The 20,354-nt window shown below is 41.9% G+C and overlaps 1 protein-coding gene across 2 annotated transcripts in view; it reads left to right on the forward strand.

Annotated features, from left to right (window-relative positions):
- Window positions 1-13,367, forward strand: part of LOC139676733 (V-set domain containing T-cell activation inhibitor 1-like) — a 32,474-nt gene extending 19,107 nt beyond the window's left edge. For both annotated transcript variants that reach the window (XM_071565978.1, XM_071565986.1), the window contains 5 exons: window positions 1,826-1,909; window positions 2,304-2,356; window positions 7,399-7,737; window positions 8,775-8,810; window positions 11,729-13,367. In XM_071565978.1, coding sequence (XP_071422079.1) covers window positions 1,902-1,909; window positions 2,304-2,356; window positions 7,399-7,737; window positions 8,775-8,810; window positions 11,729-11,832 — 540 coding nt within the window. In that variant the 5' untranslated portion in view covers window positions 1,826-1,901 and the 3' untranslated portion in view covers window positions 11,833-13,367. The remainder of the gene's footprint in view (window positions 1-1,825; window positions 1,910-2,303; window positions 2,357-7,398; window positions 7,738-8,774; window positions 8,811-11,728) is intronic.
- Window positions 13,368-20,354: the final 6,987 nt, after the last annotated feature.

Genomic DNA, 20,354 nt, shown 5'->3' on the forward strand with positions numbered 1-20,354 from the left:
TTAACAATAAAAGGGTCAACATTTAAATTTGAAAAGAATTAGAAAAATTTTAGTCTCCTAGACTCCCATTTAATTTAAACTACAAGAAAAAAGTGAAATATTGAATAATTCTGATCCCCATGGTTTATGAAACATCTTACACCAGCTGAACAGGCAGGAACACATCTCCCCTGTACCACAGGCAATCCTTCTAGAGGCTCAAGCAGAGTCAGCTCAAACCAGAAAGAAATGTTATTTCAACTAAACAGCACTGAATTAAACTAAATTAAGGGTCAGGGGCTCCAGCTAGACCCATCAGAAGCATTCCTGTGGTTAGACACTGCTTCCTAAAACAAGACCTGTCTTGCTCTTTCTTTATGCACAAGCTTTAATTTCAATGGGGAAGTAACAACAGCACGTGGATGGCAAAAGAACTCAATATTCACATGAAATTAATATATAAATTTGGTATTTCAAGTCTGAACCCATTTGCTCCCCAATCCAGAACATTTGAACAAGCATTTGTGAGAACCAGAAGCCTCACAGGGGCTCTGTGGGAGTAAATCAGCCAACACCAGTGACACAAACAAACCATCTGTGCTGGAACAACCACCTTCATGTTTTTCTTGAGTCAGAATTAAAACTGTTAGAAAATGACTGACCCTTCAGAAGAATAACATCACTTTTAGGAGATGAGACTTCTTCAGGAGGAATCTCTTCACAGAAAGGGTTGTTGACAAAGTGGTGAGTGGTAATTGCTCAAAGGTTGGACTCAGAGGTCTTTTTCAACCTAAATGATTCTATGATTTTGTGATAAAAGTGGTCATCAGTGCCTGAATTTCATTTAGAAAAGGCAGACAGGCAACATTTATGGAATAACCTCACTTTCCTTAAATTCCTATCCTTGCTTCAAACAATAACCTCCTCGATGGAGGAGGGAGGCAACCACAGGAGTTCATCAAAAACACACAGCACACACTGGTTTTAATGCCAAAAAAGCCAAAGACTGCAGATGGCTTGCACCAGTATCAGAAAGGGGCTGCTAAATGAAGTATAACCAGGGTTTGGCCACAATGGGAGACGAAGGAACACAAAAATCCACATCTTGGGTCTTGCTTAGCCCAGGAAGCCCCAGTGTACCAAGAGCAACAGGCACCAGCACCTTTCCCATACAGAGCTTCCTCAGTGGGAAGAGGACCTTGGCTAAACCACTGCTTCTACCATCATTATCCCTGGAGCACACGGGGAGGTATTTGTATTCCTTAAGATATGAGATGCTATAAAGATGGCAAGAGAAATCCCCAAATCCACACCCTTCCACCCCTGTTCCATTTCGGATTTTTTCCTGATAAAGTACCTGATTTAAAGCCTCTCAAAGAAGTAGCTCTTTTAAGCATCATTTTCCTTATAAATTTATTATTTTGCTGGTAGATATGCAGGTTCTGTGGTATTTGGTAGTTCATGGGGTGGTGTCTACACCTCCTGATAAATAAAATACCTATCAGGTTTCATCACATTCTTTGATCTCAGTTGGCTGTAGAACAAGAATCCCTTCACTGGGTTGAATGCTCAAGCCTAGTCAGTGCATTGCTTGTGACTCATCGTTCTACACAAGAAAATACACTTTTTGTATTGCAAGAACGTATTCAGAATGCAAATACACAACATAAATATACAGGGTGTATACAGGGTATATACACTATATACACAGAGTGTGTGTGATAATACACCATTAAACAGAGTGAAAGAAAACAGAATCACAGCAAATGAAGTACTAGTAAATTATGTCTTCTCTCTAAGAAATGCTTATACCAACAAAAATTAAGAGCCTTTCACTCTTTTGCAGATACACAAGTAGCAGCTAAAGTGTCTGGTGAAGCTCCTGACAAAGACAGATTTCCAAGGGCCAGGAAGGCACAAAAATGAAATGGTAAGTTATGCTTTATTTTGTGCTGCAAACCAGATGAAGTTTGGGAGCAGAAGGAATTTTATTTTGTTACCAAAAGAAAATAATCTCAAGAGCAAACTGTGACTATCTACAATTAAGTTTGTCCACATGAGAATGCAAGCAGAGGCCTGGTGTTTGCAGCTGAAGCCCCATCCTATTCCAATCTCTGACAAACCTCAGTTCCACAGGCAGGAGATAAAACCCACACCAAGACTAGATGACAAAATAATACAGGGTTTCTAACCCATCCAGCTTCATAGCTAAATCATCTTCACAGATAAAGGGGCTGGGAAAGATGGAATTACACCAGAGAAAAGGTGTTTGATCTCTGCTCTAGCATTCTAACAAAACATTTGACTTTTCTCTCTTTCATTAGGGAGACTGGTCTCTGGATGGTTGCCTGCTTACTGCTTGTGTCTCTACCCAGAGGTAAATAAATTAAAATACACACCTAGGAACTTGCAGAAGTATTTATATTTGAATACACAAACTGCCAACAGAATCTTGGATCAAAACAAAACAAGTTCATGTATTGCTTTGAATATATTTTATCACAGCCCAAGATCTGCAAGTGCAAGACATAACCTTTGGATAAACCCCTGTATCCAAAAGAAGTGGTTTTCAAGTTAAGGTGTTTCAGACCCAGGAACCCTTACCTATAAAGTTTATCCTGCCACATCCTTGAAAGTATCTACCATTTCCATAATATTAAGCATGACTTGGAATCTCATCCTTTACAACCCTCAGCTATCTTGGATCTGGATTTGTATTTAAACTCATTAAGATACTGAGCTTATAACTAGATAAGCAAAAGGACTGGAGCCCAGAAACAAACTCTCCCTGAATCTTAGCACATGCTCTGCTAAGTCTAGCAGAGTTGGGTTTCTGACATTATATGGAGTAGATTAAATCTTCCCCAAGAATAAAATACACTAGTATGTGCTGATAAAAGAGTTTTATACAAGGTGCAGGTACAATTCCCTGCAATTTCCTTGTCTGAGGTTTAAATTCAGCAGTAGTAAGGGCTCTGTGTGTGGTCAAGACTCCTGTTTGCTCAGAAGGGCCTCAAGTTTACCAGACGCTCCCGTGGTTGAGGAGATTACACTTCACCTGGAACTAGTCTCCCACTCTCTTCTGGAAGCACAACTGACTTTTTTAGAGAAACCTCTCACAAGGCTCCACAGAGAAGTGTGCAAAGTCTATTGCCACTCATGATAAGGTCTTTTGGCAGCCAAGTGCATGTGCAAACACTCAGAGTCATACAAGTGAATGCCCCCTCACTCTTTCCATGCCACCCCTCTCTGCTATCCACCCCCAAAACAAGGGAATTCCAGTTCAGTGTTTCTGAGCAAGGACCTGTGATTGCAAACAGTGCCCTACCCTCCTAAAATGCTCTTTCACATAAGCAAGATTTAAGCCTATAACAAATTGCACCACATTAGTATGTCAGGGTAACACACTTCAGTTTAGGCTTATAAGGACTCAGAAACACAATTTCCTGTTGCCTTGTTTCTGACACTGGAACATTTTTCTCAGTACTTTCACCATTAAACTGCTTCATCTTTCAAGTTCACTCTGATGATATAAATGCGGTTCTACCAACAGACATCTCCTACTTCAAGGCTCTTTGCCACAAGTAATAAACTCTAGAACACCTACTGGCATCCCAGATGCCTCTGGTTCAACCAACATATAGCTAATAAACAAAGATGCTTAACCTAGGTCACCTTCAGGGGGGAAAGGAGAGAGAAACAAAAACCCTGGTCTTTGTGAGCTTCCCTGCACCACAATTTCAGTGCTAAAGAGCAGCATTTTCTCACTATAGGAATCTTTCAGATTGGTTAAATCAGCACACTCAACTTCACACTGATAGCCTTAAACACTTGAGCAAAATTTAAAACACATAATTAAAAAAATGCCAAAACTCATCTGACTTGGCATTCAAGTTGTGCAACTGCAAGTGAAAGTTGTGTGCCAACATTAATTTGTTCCAAGACTGAGAACTGCACTTTCTACATGCAAAGCTTACCCAGTAGGTCAGATGAGCATTATTCATCCTGCTTCCTTCACTGCTCATCCAGCTGCCAACACCTCCACTGCACAGTTGCTTCAGACTTCTGGCCAGGAGGCTTCCGACTTCCACACCTCCTGTTACATCAACAGCCTCAGTGGGAAGATTAGCACAACACCACCAGCCTTCAGCATGACTCTACTCTCCTTCTCAAGACTTGCTTCTATAAAGACACTTCTTTGGTTTGCACCCAGAAGTCTCTTCTCTCCATCTACAAAATACCTTTTGCAGCTGTAGGCTCGTTAAGTAACTCATTACAGCAGATTACAGTCACCTGCTCCTGAAACAAACTTCAGCAGTGCCTCCTTTTTTTCCTCCTGTTGCCCTGGTTTTACCATCTGAAAGCAGTTTAGGGCAGGATGGGCTGAACCTGGTGGGTGTTTGTAGAGTCATCACGACTGTTTTTAGGGGTTTGTGCCATGTCATGGAAGAAAGGAAGGCTCAGATACACTGGGTATTGCTGTCCTCCATTTCTAGAAAACAAACAGAAAGCCAAAAAGCAAACAGATGCACTTGTAAAACCATTATCAAATTCAGAGGTGCCCACATGAAGAGATAGGACCCACACTCCCCCTTTTTTGCTCATTAAGAAAATGGTCATTGTCCATTTTTCTGAATAGAGGTACAAGTTCTGCTAATGTAAGGATTATCTTCTCTTCATCCATGTGCAACAACACAGGTTGCAAGTGCTCTCTTTGCTATTGGCATCCTGTGGACAGGACTTTTCCCCACCAGAAAGCTCTTCTGGAGCCTCCCTTCTTCCATGGCTTACAAAATATCTCCAGCAGCCACAGGCACACTCATCTCCCACTGTGGTTATCTAACCATAATCGGCCATAACCACAATGTGCTTTCGGACATGGCCTTGCCTGGGCGTGACTCTGCTGAGCACAGCCTTACTGAGCTCCTCAGGCCTGAGCAGCTCAGGGATGGGGCTCAGGACCCTCCTTGCCCTCCCTCAGCTGGTGGTGGCCCCTCCAGCTGTGCTGGATACAGCGAATGGCCCTGCCTGGGCATGTCACTAATTGCAGGACAAAGGCAGTTTCCTTGGGGATTGTAGTGTCATTTCTTCTGTGGCTGTAAGAGTGGATGGAGGCTGAGCTTTATCATAAATAAGACCCTTTGAATGTATTGTTGAAATTGAGGTTCCCCTTTGAGAAGCAAAATCTGGTCAGCATCTGATACATACTGAAAACCACAGAAACACAGAATCAATTATGTTGGAAAAGACCTCTGGGGTTATGGGGTCCAACCTATGATTGAACACCACCATGTCAACCAGATCATGGCACTAGGTGCTACATCCAGTCTTTCCTTAAACACCTCCAAGGACGGTGACTCCAGCACCTCCCTAGGCAGCCCATTCCAATGTCTAATCATCCATTCTGTGGAATTTCTTCCTGATTTCCAACCTAAACCTCCCCTGGCACAACTCAAGGTCATTTCCTCTCATCCTGTCACTGGTTGACTGGGAGAAGAGACCGGTCCCCACCTAGCAACAAACTCCTTTCTGGGAGTTATAGAAAGCAATAAGGCCCCCCCTGAGCCTCCCTTTCTCCAGGCTGAACACTGCCAGCTTCCACAGCTGCTCCTCACCAGACTTCTGCTCCAGACTCTTCCCCTGCTCTGTTGCCCTTCTCTGGACTTGCTCCAGCACCTCAGTGTTCCTCCTGATTTAAGAGCCCCAGGACTGGACACAGGATTTGAGGTGTGGCCTCACCAGTGCCCAGTACTGGGGGCCAATCACTGCCCTGGTCCTGCTGACCACACTATTCCTAATACAGTCCAGGATTCCACTGGCCTTCTTGGCCACCTGGGCACACACCAGCTCATGTTCAGCCACTGCTGACCAGCACTCCCAGGTCCTTTTCCATTGAGCCACTTTCCAGCCTGTAGTGCTGTGTGGGGTTATTGTGGCCAAAGTGTAGGCAAACGGTTGAGTACTCCACATGAAAAGGAATTCTCCTTCCCCAGTCAACCAGAAATAGCACTGGGGCTTTGTGGTTTTTTCAGCTAAAAGTTTACATTGTTGGGCAAAGGCGGATTTTCAGCTGCAAAATCTGAAACCTCATGGGAAGCAGATGTTTGGTGGTAGAGTTATAATGGAAGACACTTATTTGTCTCTGAGATTCAACTTTCTGTATTGCACTTTTCCTTCTGCTTTTATGTCTGTCTGTCTGAACACAGTGTGACACCAAAGAAGCCTCAAAACAGACTGATAGATATGGAAATAGAGGCCTGAGCATGTGACGAGCTGAGCCATGGCTGCCAGTGACTTCAAGGGGAAACTGGGACTCTCTTTGGTCTTTAGCCTAATATATGCAGAGCTGATGCAAGCCTAGAACACAGGAATGACCATACTGTGACCAAGAACATCCATTTAAATATTGAGTCTAATTACTTACCCCTTATGTTTCACAGAACCTTGGCCATGAAAACAGATTGTGTTGTTTCACAGTGAATTTTAGCTTTTCATCTTGGCACAGTCACAGACTCACACTGTTTTTGTTCTGCTCCCTGCTGGGGAAAACTTTTCCATCCAAATTAACTCATCTGCATTTCAATTTATAAAATCATTTTATGAAACAGATTTGGCCAAAATGTTAACTTAAGCCCATGTTCAGTGTTGAAAATATCTAGTTTTTTATACTTTATAAATACACAGAAACCTTCTTCCATAATGACAGACCTTTCTCTCTGGGTTGCTGGAGAATTATACCAAAGACTAAAAGAGACCACAGGATGGGTATTAGCAAGAGTACAACAAGCCAGGTCTGCAGCAAAAAGGCCTGTTCTGTCAGAGCCCCTGCGAGGTGTCACAGGGGAAGGGAGGAGGGGGCCTCTAAGTACAGTCTTTATAAGTCAGGAGTCACGATCTGAAAGGCAAGCAATGGGAGTTGAGGGAGACCAAACTCATCCAGTAGTTTTCTCCTGCTGGTCTAGCACTCTTTTCACACTTCTCCTTTTATTTCAGCCAGACTGCCAACAAAACTAGAACTTGTGTAATCCCGTGTGCCCATCTTCACTTCCCTGCATCCCCTTTTCCTCTTGTGAACTGAGCTATTAAAGTCAAATCAGATGCCTGATCTCAAAGACCAAGATCCCCCAAAGCTGGGAGAAAAATCACCAGCTAAGGAGACACGTTCAAGATGAAGCTACACTACCAAAGAGAAGGCAACTTGCCCACAGCAACATTTGTCCTGCTGCACAGGTGGCTGGGCACTGCTCAGCATATACACAGCCCTCAGCCCTGGCATGGCACGTACCAGCCTTACCTCCCACCTGGCTGGGAGCAGGGAGAGGAAGAGGGGCAGGAATGATGTGAAGTAGCTAAATTATAGGAAATCTGTTTTCCCTGTGTATGCTGCCTACTGATGAAGTTCTCTGTTTTTTATTCCAGGGCAAGCAGACACAATATGCCATGCATTTGTTGGAGAAACTGTTGTTTTACCTTGCACCACCACCCCTCCTGGAGAGCTGATCTTTTCCCAGTCAAGGCTCTACTGGCAGATCGACAAGAAGATAGTGCACTTTTTTCACAAAGGGCAGGATTCACTGGAGGACCAGGACAAACATTTCCGTGGAAGAACTAGTCTTTTTTTGGACCAGATGAAGCACGGCAACCTTTCTTTAATGATCTCCAATGTCCAGTTACGGGACAATGCTGAGTATATTTGCATCTACAAACAGGATGAGGATCATCAAACAAAGAAAACTAAAATTAAACTCAGTGTATCAGGTAAGATTTTTTTTAGTTTGGCCATATATGGCCATTGACTAGGATGACTTCGGTTTTTAAAGGAATTTTTCACTGTTTCATTCTGTTCCTTGCTTTTGTTGGAAGAACATGTGAGAAAGAAAAGAAAAAGCCTCTTGGTTAAGGTTCAACATAGCATATCCACAGAAGCAGCAGGACTCCTGAAGCCAAACCACCTGCCTCTTCCTCCTCCCTTCACACCAGACATTAATGAATAATGAGGTCTCCCTGAATTTAAGCATTTGTACTGTCAAAGTCCAGGCCATCTACCTTCTCAGATGAAAGAACCAGTTGCTGGTTTCTTTTTCCCATGCAGTTGGAAGATTTGGCTCTAGTGGCAAGGCTGGACATGTGCAACAACAGTTATTATTTTTCTTCTTTAGGAAAATGAGTGAGACCCCAATACATGCTTGAATAATGGTAATCAACTGAGATAATATGTTTGAACCACTGACAAGCATGGCCACCAGAATGATGGGGCATTGGGCTTGACCAGTTGACTGACTGAAAAAAAAAAGGTTAAAACAAAGGGGGACACACATGAAAACAAATTATACCTTTTTATGGTGTCTTACTTGAATAAATCAGCTGGAGACTTTCATCACAGTCAACTATATATATTTAATTCTGCCTAAAATAGGGGAAAAAGTATTTTCAAGTAATACCCTTCAATATCTTTCTTTTAATGAACATCATTCTAAAGAAAAAAAATGAATGTAAAGTGAAATACTTTTGTTCATGAAATTTCAAAGTGAAAGATTTTACAGATTTCAAAACAACAAAAAAAAGTGTTTTGAAAATGCTTCATCAAAATATTTCCATTATCTAATTTTTGGGAGCAGTAAGGTGTCCTTTATTCTGATTTAATGTTGTGATCATATTTGAACTTTCAATTTGTTTGACAAATGTGTTCTTCCTCAGAAAAAGCCCAAACTACTAACCCTTAGATCAAATATCAGTACAGTGGTTCTGTTCTAGGCTCAAACAATTAACTTTGATTCTTGGGGGTTTTCTTGCAGCCCCACCTAGGACTGAGGAGGCATCTTTCCCTTCTGGTAAGGCAACACTCCTTAACTTGTTAAGTGTCTGAATGGTTATCCAGTGCTGTGTTTTGAATTTGCAAGATTGGTAAATTTGCTGAATGGAGAAAGTCCATTAAAATTAAGGGGCTTGTTCTCTCTAAGTCTGGCAAAATCCAGCTGTTGCAGACAAGGAAAAGTATCTCCACCATTAAGACAGACGTAGGCTGCAGAAAGAAGAATCCTGATGTGCCAGCAGTCACTGACCCATAAAGCCACTCACCAGTACAGGCATCAAAAAAATCAGTAAAACACAAGTACCATGGAAGCCACTCTGTTCTGGGAATTAAGGCCTTTGTAAACTACTTTGGTATGACTTAATCACAGAACCATCAGGGTTGGAAGAGACCTTCAAAATCACTCAGCACCATCATAATGACCCCTAAACCATGTCCCCAAGGGCAAAAACCAGATGCCTCTTGAACACTTCCACAGACGGTGACTCCAGCACCTCCCTGGGCAACTTATTCCAATGCATAAGCACTTATTCAGAAAAATTTTTCCCTGTCTGATCTGAATCTCCTCTGGCACAACTTAAGGCCATTTCCTCTCATCCTCTCATGTAAGGCACAGGCAGAAGAGACCAACGCCCACTTCACTACAACCCCCTTTCAGGTAGCTGTAGAGTTGAACTACCAGACCAACAGGTTTGAGGGGTCCTTTTGGCAATAAATATTCAGAAAATAGATGATTAATGACTCCACATAAGCTCTTCTAGGAAATTAAGGCAAATGTCATCCAGTATCTAAGTATAATCACTACAGAGAAGTAACTACACCAAGATCATTTGTAGACACTTCTGGTGTGAATGCAATGCAGAAAAGGTGTCCAGCTTGTACATGCCATCATCAGTGAGCTCTCCCTTCACATCCTTCTTGCAAGAAAAATTACTCTTTCTAAAAGATTCTCTGCAAAATGTTAAATTGGTATGTAACTTGTAATGCTTTGTGATATAAAATTAATAGCTGCAATTGGTATCTTAGTGTAGCTGAAAGATATGATCCTTTATACAACAATAATTATATTGCAGTTAACTTGGTAAGTTCAGTCACAATATGACATTACAGATAGATTAGGCAGCAATAAACTCAAACAGAAACTAAGGAAGAGAAACATTCCAGTGTTTTATCTCAAGACCACACAGAAAAAAAAAAAACAACAAACCAATTCTGTGCTTCATGAGCAGTTTGAAAAATTACAGGAAATATCCTTTTTTAGACCCAAGTACTCTAACTGGTTTAAAGGTCTTTAAAAAACACATAGTTGAATTCAGGATGGCATCATGTACCTTCAATGGCACAGCAACACTTTACAACATTATAAAAGCAAACAGAACAGGAGGTACAATCTCTCTCAGCTGTTACCTTTCAGAAAAAATAATAAAAGTTCTGCCTTTTTAATGCAGCAGCAGTGGAAAATTCTCAAAACCAAAAGGTAAGTAGGCTGTATTTAAAGGAGGCAGTTTGACTCAGCCAAAATCTTCCTGACAACTTTCTCTTAAACTATTTAAAAAATTATTGAGACAATGGACAAGTGTTTCATTTTGCTACAGGAGCATAAACGAAATCTCAAACTTTTGACAACTGATGGTTCTTGTACTGCTGGATTTTGAGGGACTAAGGGATGAGGACAGAACAAAATCCTGACCTTTTATATGTATTTTTTGTAAAAGGGAGAAGTATTTCTGTTGTCAAATTCTTTTAAAGAAAATCATCAGCCACATCTCCCTTTTTCCTTTTTTTTCCTTTTTTTCAGCAATTTCTTAAGAAAGGAGGAGGAGAATCTATTTTGTGTTGGTTGTTATCTTGGAAGGAACTTAAAAACGTTAAATAACCTGCGAGAACAAAGGCTTTATATATAGAAATAGTTTTCACTAGTTCTCATTGACACTTTGCAGTCAACCAGATCAGCCCATATTGTTATTAATATAAACCAGAAACAGTTTTTCTCTGACAACATTTCTGTTTATTTGCTGAATAGATTACATTTCAATTTTTAAGGGCCAAATTGAATTTCTGCATTTAATTAATTTTATCTGATTACTGAGGACTGCTTGATGTTTTCCTGCTCTCTGCCTGTGAATATCACACATTCCTCCGAGGAAGAGGAGAGGGAAGCACATCAACTAGTGATGAGTTAACTACAGTGAGATACTTAAAGCTGAACCACAGCAGTAGGAACAGCCTGATCTTCCAAGAGAAGGAGTTGGACTTGAACACTTCCAGGAAAAATTTCTCTTCTGTTTATGTCAGGGATTCAAAGTCTTTCATGGTGTCCTACACCCTGCACAGGTTGCAGGTACCGCCTGTGCCAAGGGTGATTTGTCCACTTGTGGGTTACATGCAAATAGTGATACACAGTTCTGCTACCACCTAAGCTTCTGTGGCCATGACTTTTTTATATTATTACCATTATTTATGGACTCTTAATCACAGTGTCTATCTCAGATCCCAAGTAGGAAGAATGACAATGTCTTTTCGTCCTAGAATTGTATAATAGTTTGGGTTGGAAGGGATCTTAAAGAACATGAAGTTCCAACTGCCCTGACATGGGCAGGGACACCTTCCACTGGGCAGCTGGCTGCTTGTTGGTTTTCTAGCAGGGTTTTAAACAATTCTTAGTCATCCAGAAAATTAAGTTCCATTCATTACTGCTGAGTTTCTGTGCCCTTTCTATGAAGGAGCAAAACTTGTGTGTCACAGTACCTTGAGACTGGCTTTTCTGGATGGTGTACACACACAAAATGAGAATTTTGAAAATGATCCAAAATCCACATGGGATTTACAAACAATCTCCCATCAATGCATTCATGCAAAATGTGTCACACAAACTTCAAATACACTTTTTGTCAAGTCACCACTCACATGCCAACTTTCTCCTTTTCAATTTTTCAGGACAGAGTCAGATTCCGTCCAGAAGCTCTACTGAAGCACCACATCTCACTCTGCCTCTCCTCTCTCTCCACCTCCTGGTCACTCTGGGGGTTTGGCACTTGTAACCGGGGAAGACAACGTTGTCTTTGGGAAGTTCTCCTCATCAGAGGACCTCACTGGGCAGAACAGGTCTGTAGGTTCCAGAGCGACGTGGCAGAAACACCAATAGCTGAAAACAGACCAAGCACTAGGTGTTTATGGCCCACATTTGACTCCACAAAAACAAAGGCAGCAAAACTCTGAGGTGGCAAATCTGCTCTTTCATTTGGTTCTTAGAGTCCAGTTTTAGTGCTGCAAGCATGAAAATTTTCTTTTGGACTTTGTGGGTTTGCTTTAACGACAGGATAAAAGACTCACAAAACTACAGGGTCACATTGTAATTGGCCCTAGTGAGACCTTTTCCCTAAGATCTCACCTGTTGTCCTTCCAAGACAGTTGAAAGGAGGAGCAGGGGTAATCAGCCTCTGTGTCAGATAAAAACTGGAAGTTGGAAGACACTCCCATTTTGAGAAACATAAGGATGGAAATCTTGTAAAACTTCAGCCTGTGGAAGTTTAGTTTCTGTTTTTACTCTTAAGTGTCATAGGCTATCAGTAAGAACATTTTTGTCCACAAGAAATGTACTATTTCATCAGTGGAAGGGGGAAGCTGACCAAGAAAGAAGATGGAAGTTCATAAAACATCAACGTAAAGGAAGGAAGTGATGTATTACTACAAAATCCACTTCTAAATAAGCCAAAAACATTAGAAGGCTGAATTCAGTGTTTTCTCTCTTTGTCATGGAACATGGCAAGGTAATTGTGAGCATCATGGAAAAGCTGGATTCTTAAGGTGGAACTGTACAATCAGAAATCATTACTGTGAAAATGTTATTTCTTCAAAAACAGAATCGGAATCATTGTAATTGATATCTATGCAAACTAAATGGGTTAATTTCCAGAAATGTTCAATTTGGGTAGCAAAGATGTCCTGGGTAGGTTGGAAAAATCCTGCTACAAACAATGTCCAGGAAGTGCTTAAGTTTTGTTTCAGGCCAGAACTGCAACTACCCTATTTCAGAGCCAAAAGGCATCCAGAGAACAGACCTACTCCCCCGGGCTGGTGATCAGCAGTGACTGCAACACACCCCTCCTGGCTGAGCGCCGAGCGGGGGGAAGTGAGTCATAAGGACGCGCATGAAGTCATTTTGATTTGGAATGGTTGCACTTTTTTTTCCAATGGAAAGATAGGATTGTTTTTGCAAGGAAAGGAACAGAATAAAATAGAACTTAAAATGTTACCCACTGAAGTAAAGGAGATAGTTGCCTTTCACTTTCTTAGCAAAGGGCCCTTGGCCCCATGGTGTGGAAGGGACAAATTCCCACGCACAGCCTGTGCTGCTGCTGCTGCTGTAGGGAAGCTCAGCAGGTACTTGGCTACCCTGGGTATGGAACAAAACAGCTGGAGTCCAATTTCACAGAAAGATTGGACCATAAGATTTGTACATACTGTGATTGTCTTTTTGTGTCCCACCCTCTATAAGTTTGTCTCAGATTTTGTGTACTTCTCAAAACAAAATTTGATTAAAAATAAAAACCTAAAACAAAACAAAAAAGCAGATGAGAGCAGTCGCTTGGTCTATAACAGTTCTTTATTTGTATTTCAGTTGTTCCTACAGTTAGAGAGGCTCCTGTGCAATCAGAAAGTCCAAAAGGTGGCATCTCTATAGGTCTATTGGTTCTTTAAGTCTGCACTGCCTGCCCTCATCTCAGGGACCTCATGACTTCTAAAAATCTAGCAGCCATTTAGGCAGCCTTTTAATTCTCAAGAAGTGTAGAATCACAGAATTGTTTAGGTTGGAAAAGATCTCTAAGGTCATCAGGCTGAACCATTAACCCAGCACTGCCAAGGCCACAACTAAACCATGTCCCTAAGAGCCACATCTACAGCTCTTTTAAATACCTGCAGGGATGGTGACTCCAACACTTCCCTGAGCAGTCTGTTCAAATGTCTGACTACCCTTTCCATGAACATTTATTCCTAATATCTACTCTAAACTGCACCTCCCTTGGTGCAACTTGAGGCCATTTCCTCTCGTCCTGTCACTTGTTACCTGGGAGAAGAGACAGAGCCCTGTTGGCTACAACCTCCTTTCTGGTGGTTGTAAAGAGCAATAAGGTCCCTCCTGAGCCCCCTTTTCTCCAAACTAAATACCCCCAGCAGCCTCAGCCACTCCTCACAGGACTTGTGTTCCAGATCCTTCACCAGCTCCATTTTTCTTCTAGGGGAAGGTTTGTTTTCTTCTAAAGGAAGGTTTGTTTTCTTCTAAAGGGATATCTGCTCTTCAGTGGAAGGCCTTTGGGGTGCTGGCCTCAAGGCAGTCCCCACACTCCAAAGGACGTGGGGCTGTGCCTGTCCTTGGTGGCTGTGCACTGGACACAATTGGGAATGGCAGTGGGATGAAAGTATCAATGAGGTCATTCACATGCAAAAGAACATCTCTCTTTTTCTTTTAAATTAATTGAAGAAATGATGAAAACCAATCCTCTATCATGCGCTTGATGACTAACTAGTCTGCAAAAGTGGTGCAATGAGTGCAGAAAGCTGCCAGGCTGTCTGCTCAGTGAAGGAATTTCAGCATTTTGATGCCAGCTGTGTGTGAAGAGACAGGCCCTCACATGTGCCCAGACATGGCTCTGACAGATCATCAGGCAGAGAAAGACTGGAGACGAATCCTTGCCAGCAGTGCCCCCTTTCCAAAGGGCTGTTAGGAAAAAGACGGTCTGCAGGGAGCAAGGACTTCAAACTATATCTAATTTGTCAGCTGAAGCCCATGTTTTGAGTCACAATTGAAAGCAAACCAGGAGCCAGGTCATTTCAAGACCACACTTCCCTTTTAGCAAAGGGCCCAGTGAGGCAAAGAGATGTCGAAATAGCACATCCTGAAATAATTTGGTTTAGCTGTACTAATTGCATTCCCCTATAGTAGTGTATCTAGCAGCAGTCCAGACCGGAATTATAAAATTCCTTGATCATTGCACTGACTGCCACATCAAAAAAGAGAGGTCACATCTTTTAGCCATAGCAGATGGATATTGTTTTGGCTGTGTAGGTGTAACTTTGCTCTCTTCTTCCTTTAACAGTCTCCTCCCCTCCTCTCCCCTCTCTTCTCCTTTCCCTTTCCCCTTTTCATTTTCCTTAAACCATTTCCCTTAATATTTCTTTTCTAAATCATGGCCATATTTGGGTTTATATCTCATCCCAGGTGCCTTCCAGTCACACTGTATAGAAGACGTCTAAAACTTCTCCCTCTGATTCCTCCCTCTCCTCTCCCACTGGTCACACAGCCTTGTTTTACACTCCTTTGAAATGGACAGGCAGTGTGTGAATGCTGATTTAGCCCTTACTAATTACATACTAAGAACAGCACTTTTCTCCATTTTTACATGGAATTAGAAAGGTGTTCCAACCTTTTTTTTTTTTTTTTGAGCAAAGGAAGATCTTTGACAAGAGTCACAAAAAAAGTTGCAACAAAATCATGGAAATTCAGCTGATAAATAGGCATTAAACAGTGTGCATGGGGGTCACATGTATAAATACTCAAAAGAAAATGGTAAAAGACAATTTCTCAGCCAAGGCAAACAGGTTCAGCTCCAAAACCATTTTGCAGGACACAAAGGTTACAAGTGGTAACAGGATTTTACTGCATTTTTCTCAATCTGTTTCACAGCAGATGCTCACAAGCATTAAGATGGGATGCACATGTAGCCAGGAGCAGGGTGATGAAACCCCCACTTTAGCCTGAAAAAGTATCACTTGAAGCCTGGCAAAGGAAAGGGAGACCCACAGAAAGTCACAAATCCTGTGTGGTGTGCAGATAATGAATTTTTTGTCCCCTGAATTTTTATTTGTCATGCAAAAAACCCCAAAACCACCAAGAAACACATCCAATATATTCCCTCATCTACTTTATATTTTTTTCCCTTTTTTTTAAATTCTTTTTTTGTTTCAGGCTTTGGGAAGAAAGGACTATCATTAATGTCACATATCACTAAGCATGATATTCTCAGAGTATGACATAAGAGCACAAGTCCAGCAGTTCCTGTCTCCTGGAGAGCAAGAATTTTAAGAATGAGGATCTGAATTTTAGGAAGAAGAAAATAAGGAGGTGCATGATATTTTCCAAATTATTCACCTACTGATGTCAATTATTTTTGCACTCTAAAAATTGCTCCTCTGTGCTTCTTGGCCTGTGATGGAAAAGAAAGACCAAGCCAGAACACGAGTGGTACCCTGGAGGTGCAAGAGCAGCAGGTAAGGACTGAGCTGCAGGGGAACAGGAGCCCTGGCATGGTCGGTGCTCAGTGCTGCAGAGGACACAAACAGACCCAGAGCCACCCATGGGGCCCACTCTGGGAGTCTAAGAAAGCTTCCTCCCACTGGATGCAGGATATGAGGGCCACCTTCCTGGAGCAGGAGCAGCAAGCCCAAAGGAGCTCTGGCAAGGGGCCATGCTCAGTGCTGCAGAGGAAGGCAAAAAAACCCCAGAAACACTTGCTAGCCCATCGTGGGAGATAAGAAAGCCTTCCTCCCTCCAGATGCAGGGCATGAGAGACCTTCATAGCATGTGAGCAGCAGGCAGCAGCCAAGCCAAAAGGGACTTGAGGAGCCCTGACCAGTGATCATGCTCAGCGCCACAGAGGAAGTAAAAAAACCCACAGGGACTAGTGCCAATCTGCCCTCAGGGGAGAAGTCCTTCCTTACCCCAGTGCTGGTGATCCGCTATTCCCTACCCCTGTGAGCAGGATCTGCCTTCTCATCCCCCAGACTGGTCATGCCTGCCAGGAAACGCCCAAGACCTACTCTCCCTCAACCTGGAGCCATCTCAAGGGTGTCTGAAAATGGCCAAATGCCCCAGGTCTGACTGTCCTTGGGGAAAAGAATTCTTCCTCTGCCTGTCAGGACACCAGTGGGTTCTCCAAAGGACTGGGACTCCTTTCAACATCTCTGCACCCCATTTCGTATGGCTGCTGCCTCTGGCTCTGCAGGAGATGAGGACAGAGAGCTTTGGACTGCTCCTCAAGTGCTCCTCCAGAAGGAATTCCCTTGGGATTCCCTCAGCTTCCCAACACCAACCCTGCACAGTGCTGGAAAGGAGTCATTCCTGATTTATAAGAAAGCTAAAGCAGAGCAATTTGTTCCAGCTGACACAGTTGACAATTGATGGATTGAACATCTAAGCCAAGACTCCCCATTTTTGGGGGATTTCTTTTGTGCCAGCAGCACAAGAAACTTCTTGGCTATTGCCTTATGTAGTCTATGGCATTTAGCCTGTTGGCATCATAATTCCTGGGTCATAAAACTGAAAAATATTAAAAGTCCACTCTTGTCAGTGGATTAACATATTCATTATCAGAGCGTATTCTGAAGACAAAACCACTGTAGTGAGTGTGTAAGAACACAGACACATCAAGTGTATTGCATATAGAACAAACAAGTTTTAGTAATAGGCTCAGATTATACACTATTTAATTTCTACTGGCTTTATAAAAAAAATTGCAGTTTTTATGGCTGACGTGAAAAGTTACTGAAAAAATTGATGGTGACAGATTATCACCTATACATAAAGGCCATTAAAATTGATTTGTAAAGCCATGATATGCGTATGACTCTGAGCCTTTCATGTTTTTTAAGATGCTGCGCACAGCATAAACTTTGTATACTTTAGTCCACACACTGTGCTGTTGCTGGGAAAATAACATATTTATTTCATAGTTGTATCATCCATTTTTAAATATAATTATTGCTGTGATTTCTGTGTTCTGTTTGTGCTATATGAGCACTTCCCCTCACACATGTGAGTTGTGTGGCTACAGAAGGCCTTGGTTGACCTACAAATGTTGTTTACAACCCTACTTTTTTATGACTCTGATTTGCAGCGGCACTTGTGATGTTTAAACACCCCTGTTTATTTTATTTCCCCAGAGCCATAGTTAATGCCATTCCCAGGGGTTATGTATGACCATCATTCAGATTTCCTGGGAGACTGCAAGTGAACTTTTGAATGACAGGCAGACCTTGACTTGTCCTTCCTTGCCTGGGTGATGACACACCAAGTGTCTGTCTTGAAAGTTCACTCAATGTGCAGAACGTGGGCAGCAAATACTTCTTGTGCTTTTCAGTTTCACTGTGAACAAGAGGGACAGCTTTGAAAATAAGGACTACAATAACAACTCACACATTTAAGAAGGAGGAATCTCCACTTCTCTCACTTGTAATACCTTGGTGGCCCACACCTACGTATTCCATATGGCAAGAGCATATGGTTCATAATCTGCTACATTAAAGAAATTTTTCAGGTGTCCTTGTGCATTATTCTTGCCAAAGAATGGCTGCAAAAGTGAGCTCATTTGTTCATGTTTGACAGTGACACTGGTAAGAGACAAATAGGAGTCAGTTGCTCACCTCGTACTTTATCTAAGTTTACAGAGGCCAGATTAACTGGTTAAAGCTTTCCTCTGTGAGCTCCCTTTTGTTCCATATGATGTAGGAGAAATGGCTCATGCAGAACATCAGTAAGAAATGAATGTGGATACATTTGATGCAGAATCATAGAGTTATAGAGTGTTAAAGAGATGGAAGGCACCTTAAAGATCATCTAGTTCCAAACTCTCTGCCATGAGCAGGGTCACCTCTCACTAGACCAGAATTTTCACCACGAATTCAGCTCAGCCTGAAGGCCATCATTGCCATAGTATGACATCCAGCAGTTGAGCAGAGTACTAAAAAATACTGAAAACAAGCAAAGGTGGTTACTATTTTTAAATATGCAGCATGAAATCATGTTTCTCTGGGTGAGGCAATTCTTGCTGCAACTTCTGTTTCAACTTCTGGAATTGTCCAAGTTTAGGCCCATCTCTTCCCCTCTTTCTCTCTTTCTGCAGAGGTGTGGACCACCACTGAAATCATCCTGGAGAAAATAACCAAATATCAGCTCCTTAATTCTTCCGAGGCCTAAGGCTGACCCACACAACATGCAAGCTTCCCCTGAGCCACTTCAAGACATAGGAAGGAGGAAGAAAAACATCTCCAACAAAAGACTCAATCCCTGGAATGCAGGCAATGCTCAATTATTTGCAGATGGAGGATTATCTAAGATCCTACTCTGAAAAAAACCCAAAAATATGTATGTATACACACATAAGAGACACTGCTAGCTTGGAAACACATAGATGCTTCAGGGAACAATCCTGATAAAGATCCCTCCCTACAAACCTTGGGTTTAGGTCACCTTGGCTAAAAAAGCACCAGTATTTAAAAAACAAACAAACAACAAACCAACTCTCCCCAAACCACCCCCATTCAAAAAAAACCCAAACCCCACTGTGTACTTTTATGACTTTATACAACACTGCTCCTCATTTTTTTCAGTGGCAGCTATCACAGGAAGGGTTTAGAGCTTAATCTATATATATTTGCTATTATACTTACAGGGGGATAAATAAAAAGTAGTTGAGATGAAGAAAGGAGTCTTAACAAAACAGCAGGACAAATGCATTTGTCGCAATGGAACTGGATATCCTACTTATTTTTGTTAAAACAAGTAAGAACCAATATTTGTTTTATTCTCTCTATGTATGCAAAATGCCAAGAAAACTGTCATACAGAACTGTCCTACTTTCCAGCTGCCATACAGCTGGAATATTGTGCCTGGCCAAGCGAAACCCTGCACAGAACATTGTTCACCAAGTGCCCTCTGCTGGCTTTTTATTCCCCCAAAACATGTCTCTATTGCAGCCACAAACCGAGGGGTAAAAAAACAAAAAGGACTTCTCAATCCCCAGCTCTCATTTCCTCTCTTGAAAGCAAAAAGCACCGCTGTCAAATCTGTGAGCCCTTTGCAGCAACCCACAGAGCAACATTTCATAAACCAGGGTTTGTGGGGAACCACCAAGGAGGCAAAACGGGGCAGAAGAAACACAGCAGAGAGGGAACAACTCCTCCCACATCCCAAAAGTTAACCCCACCACAGCTCTGGGAAAGCAACATAAGGAGGAACACTTTCATTACAACTCCCTTTCAGTAGGACAAAGCTCTTAAATGCTTCCTGAAGATAAGGAAAGTCAGGAATCCATAAGCTTGGTATTCCGTGCTTCCTCGTGGAAGCTTGAAGAAGCCGCTTTCATTTCTTATTTCTGATGGCATTTAATGGAACATATTAATCATAAATTTCTATCCACTTGGCTCAAAGTAGCAAACCCTTCACCAGCTCCAAAAGGCCCTTTGGAAGGAAAGGAAAGGAAAAACCCAGCTGGGCAAGCAAATATCTCTATAATAATCTCAAAATGCACATGGAATTTCCCTCCAAATTTACACTGGCTGAAAGCTAAGATTACAATCCCATCTCCTCTGCCAAAGTTAGCCTTCAATTAATAAAACAAAACCAAAACACCTTGAAAAATATGTGTATAAAAGGTTTGTAGTCAGCACATTAAAGAGAAGTTAAAAATTAAAGTAAATTCCGGTGTGTTTCTTTCTCCCTTAAATATCCATTACATCTAAATTCAGAGAAATTAAATAAGGGTAAAAAGATGGTCTAAAAGGTGAG

The sequence above is a fragment of the Pithys albifrons genome, chromosome 1 (assembly GCF_047495875.1).
Source record: "Pithys albifrons albifrons isolate INPA30051 chromosome 1, PitAlb_v1, whole genome shotgun sequence".
In the NCBI taxonomy this organism is placed as follows: domain Eukaryota; kingdom Metazoa; phylum Chordata; class Aves; order Passeriformes; family Thamnophilidae; genus Pithys; species Pithys albifrons.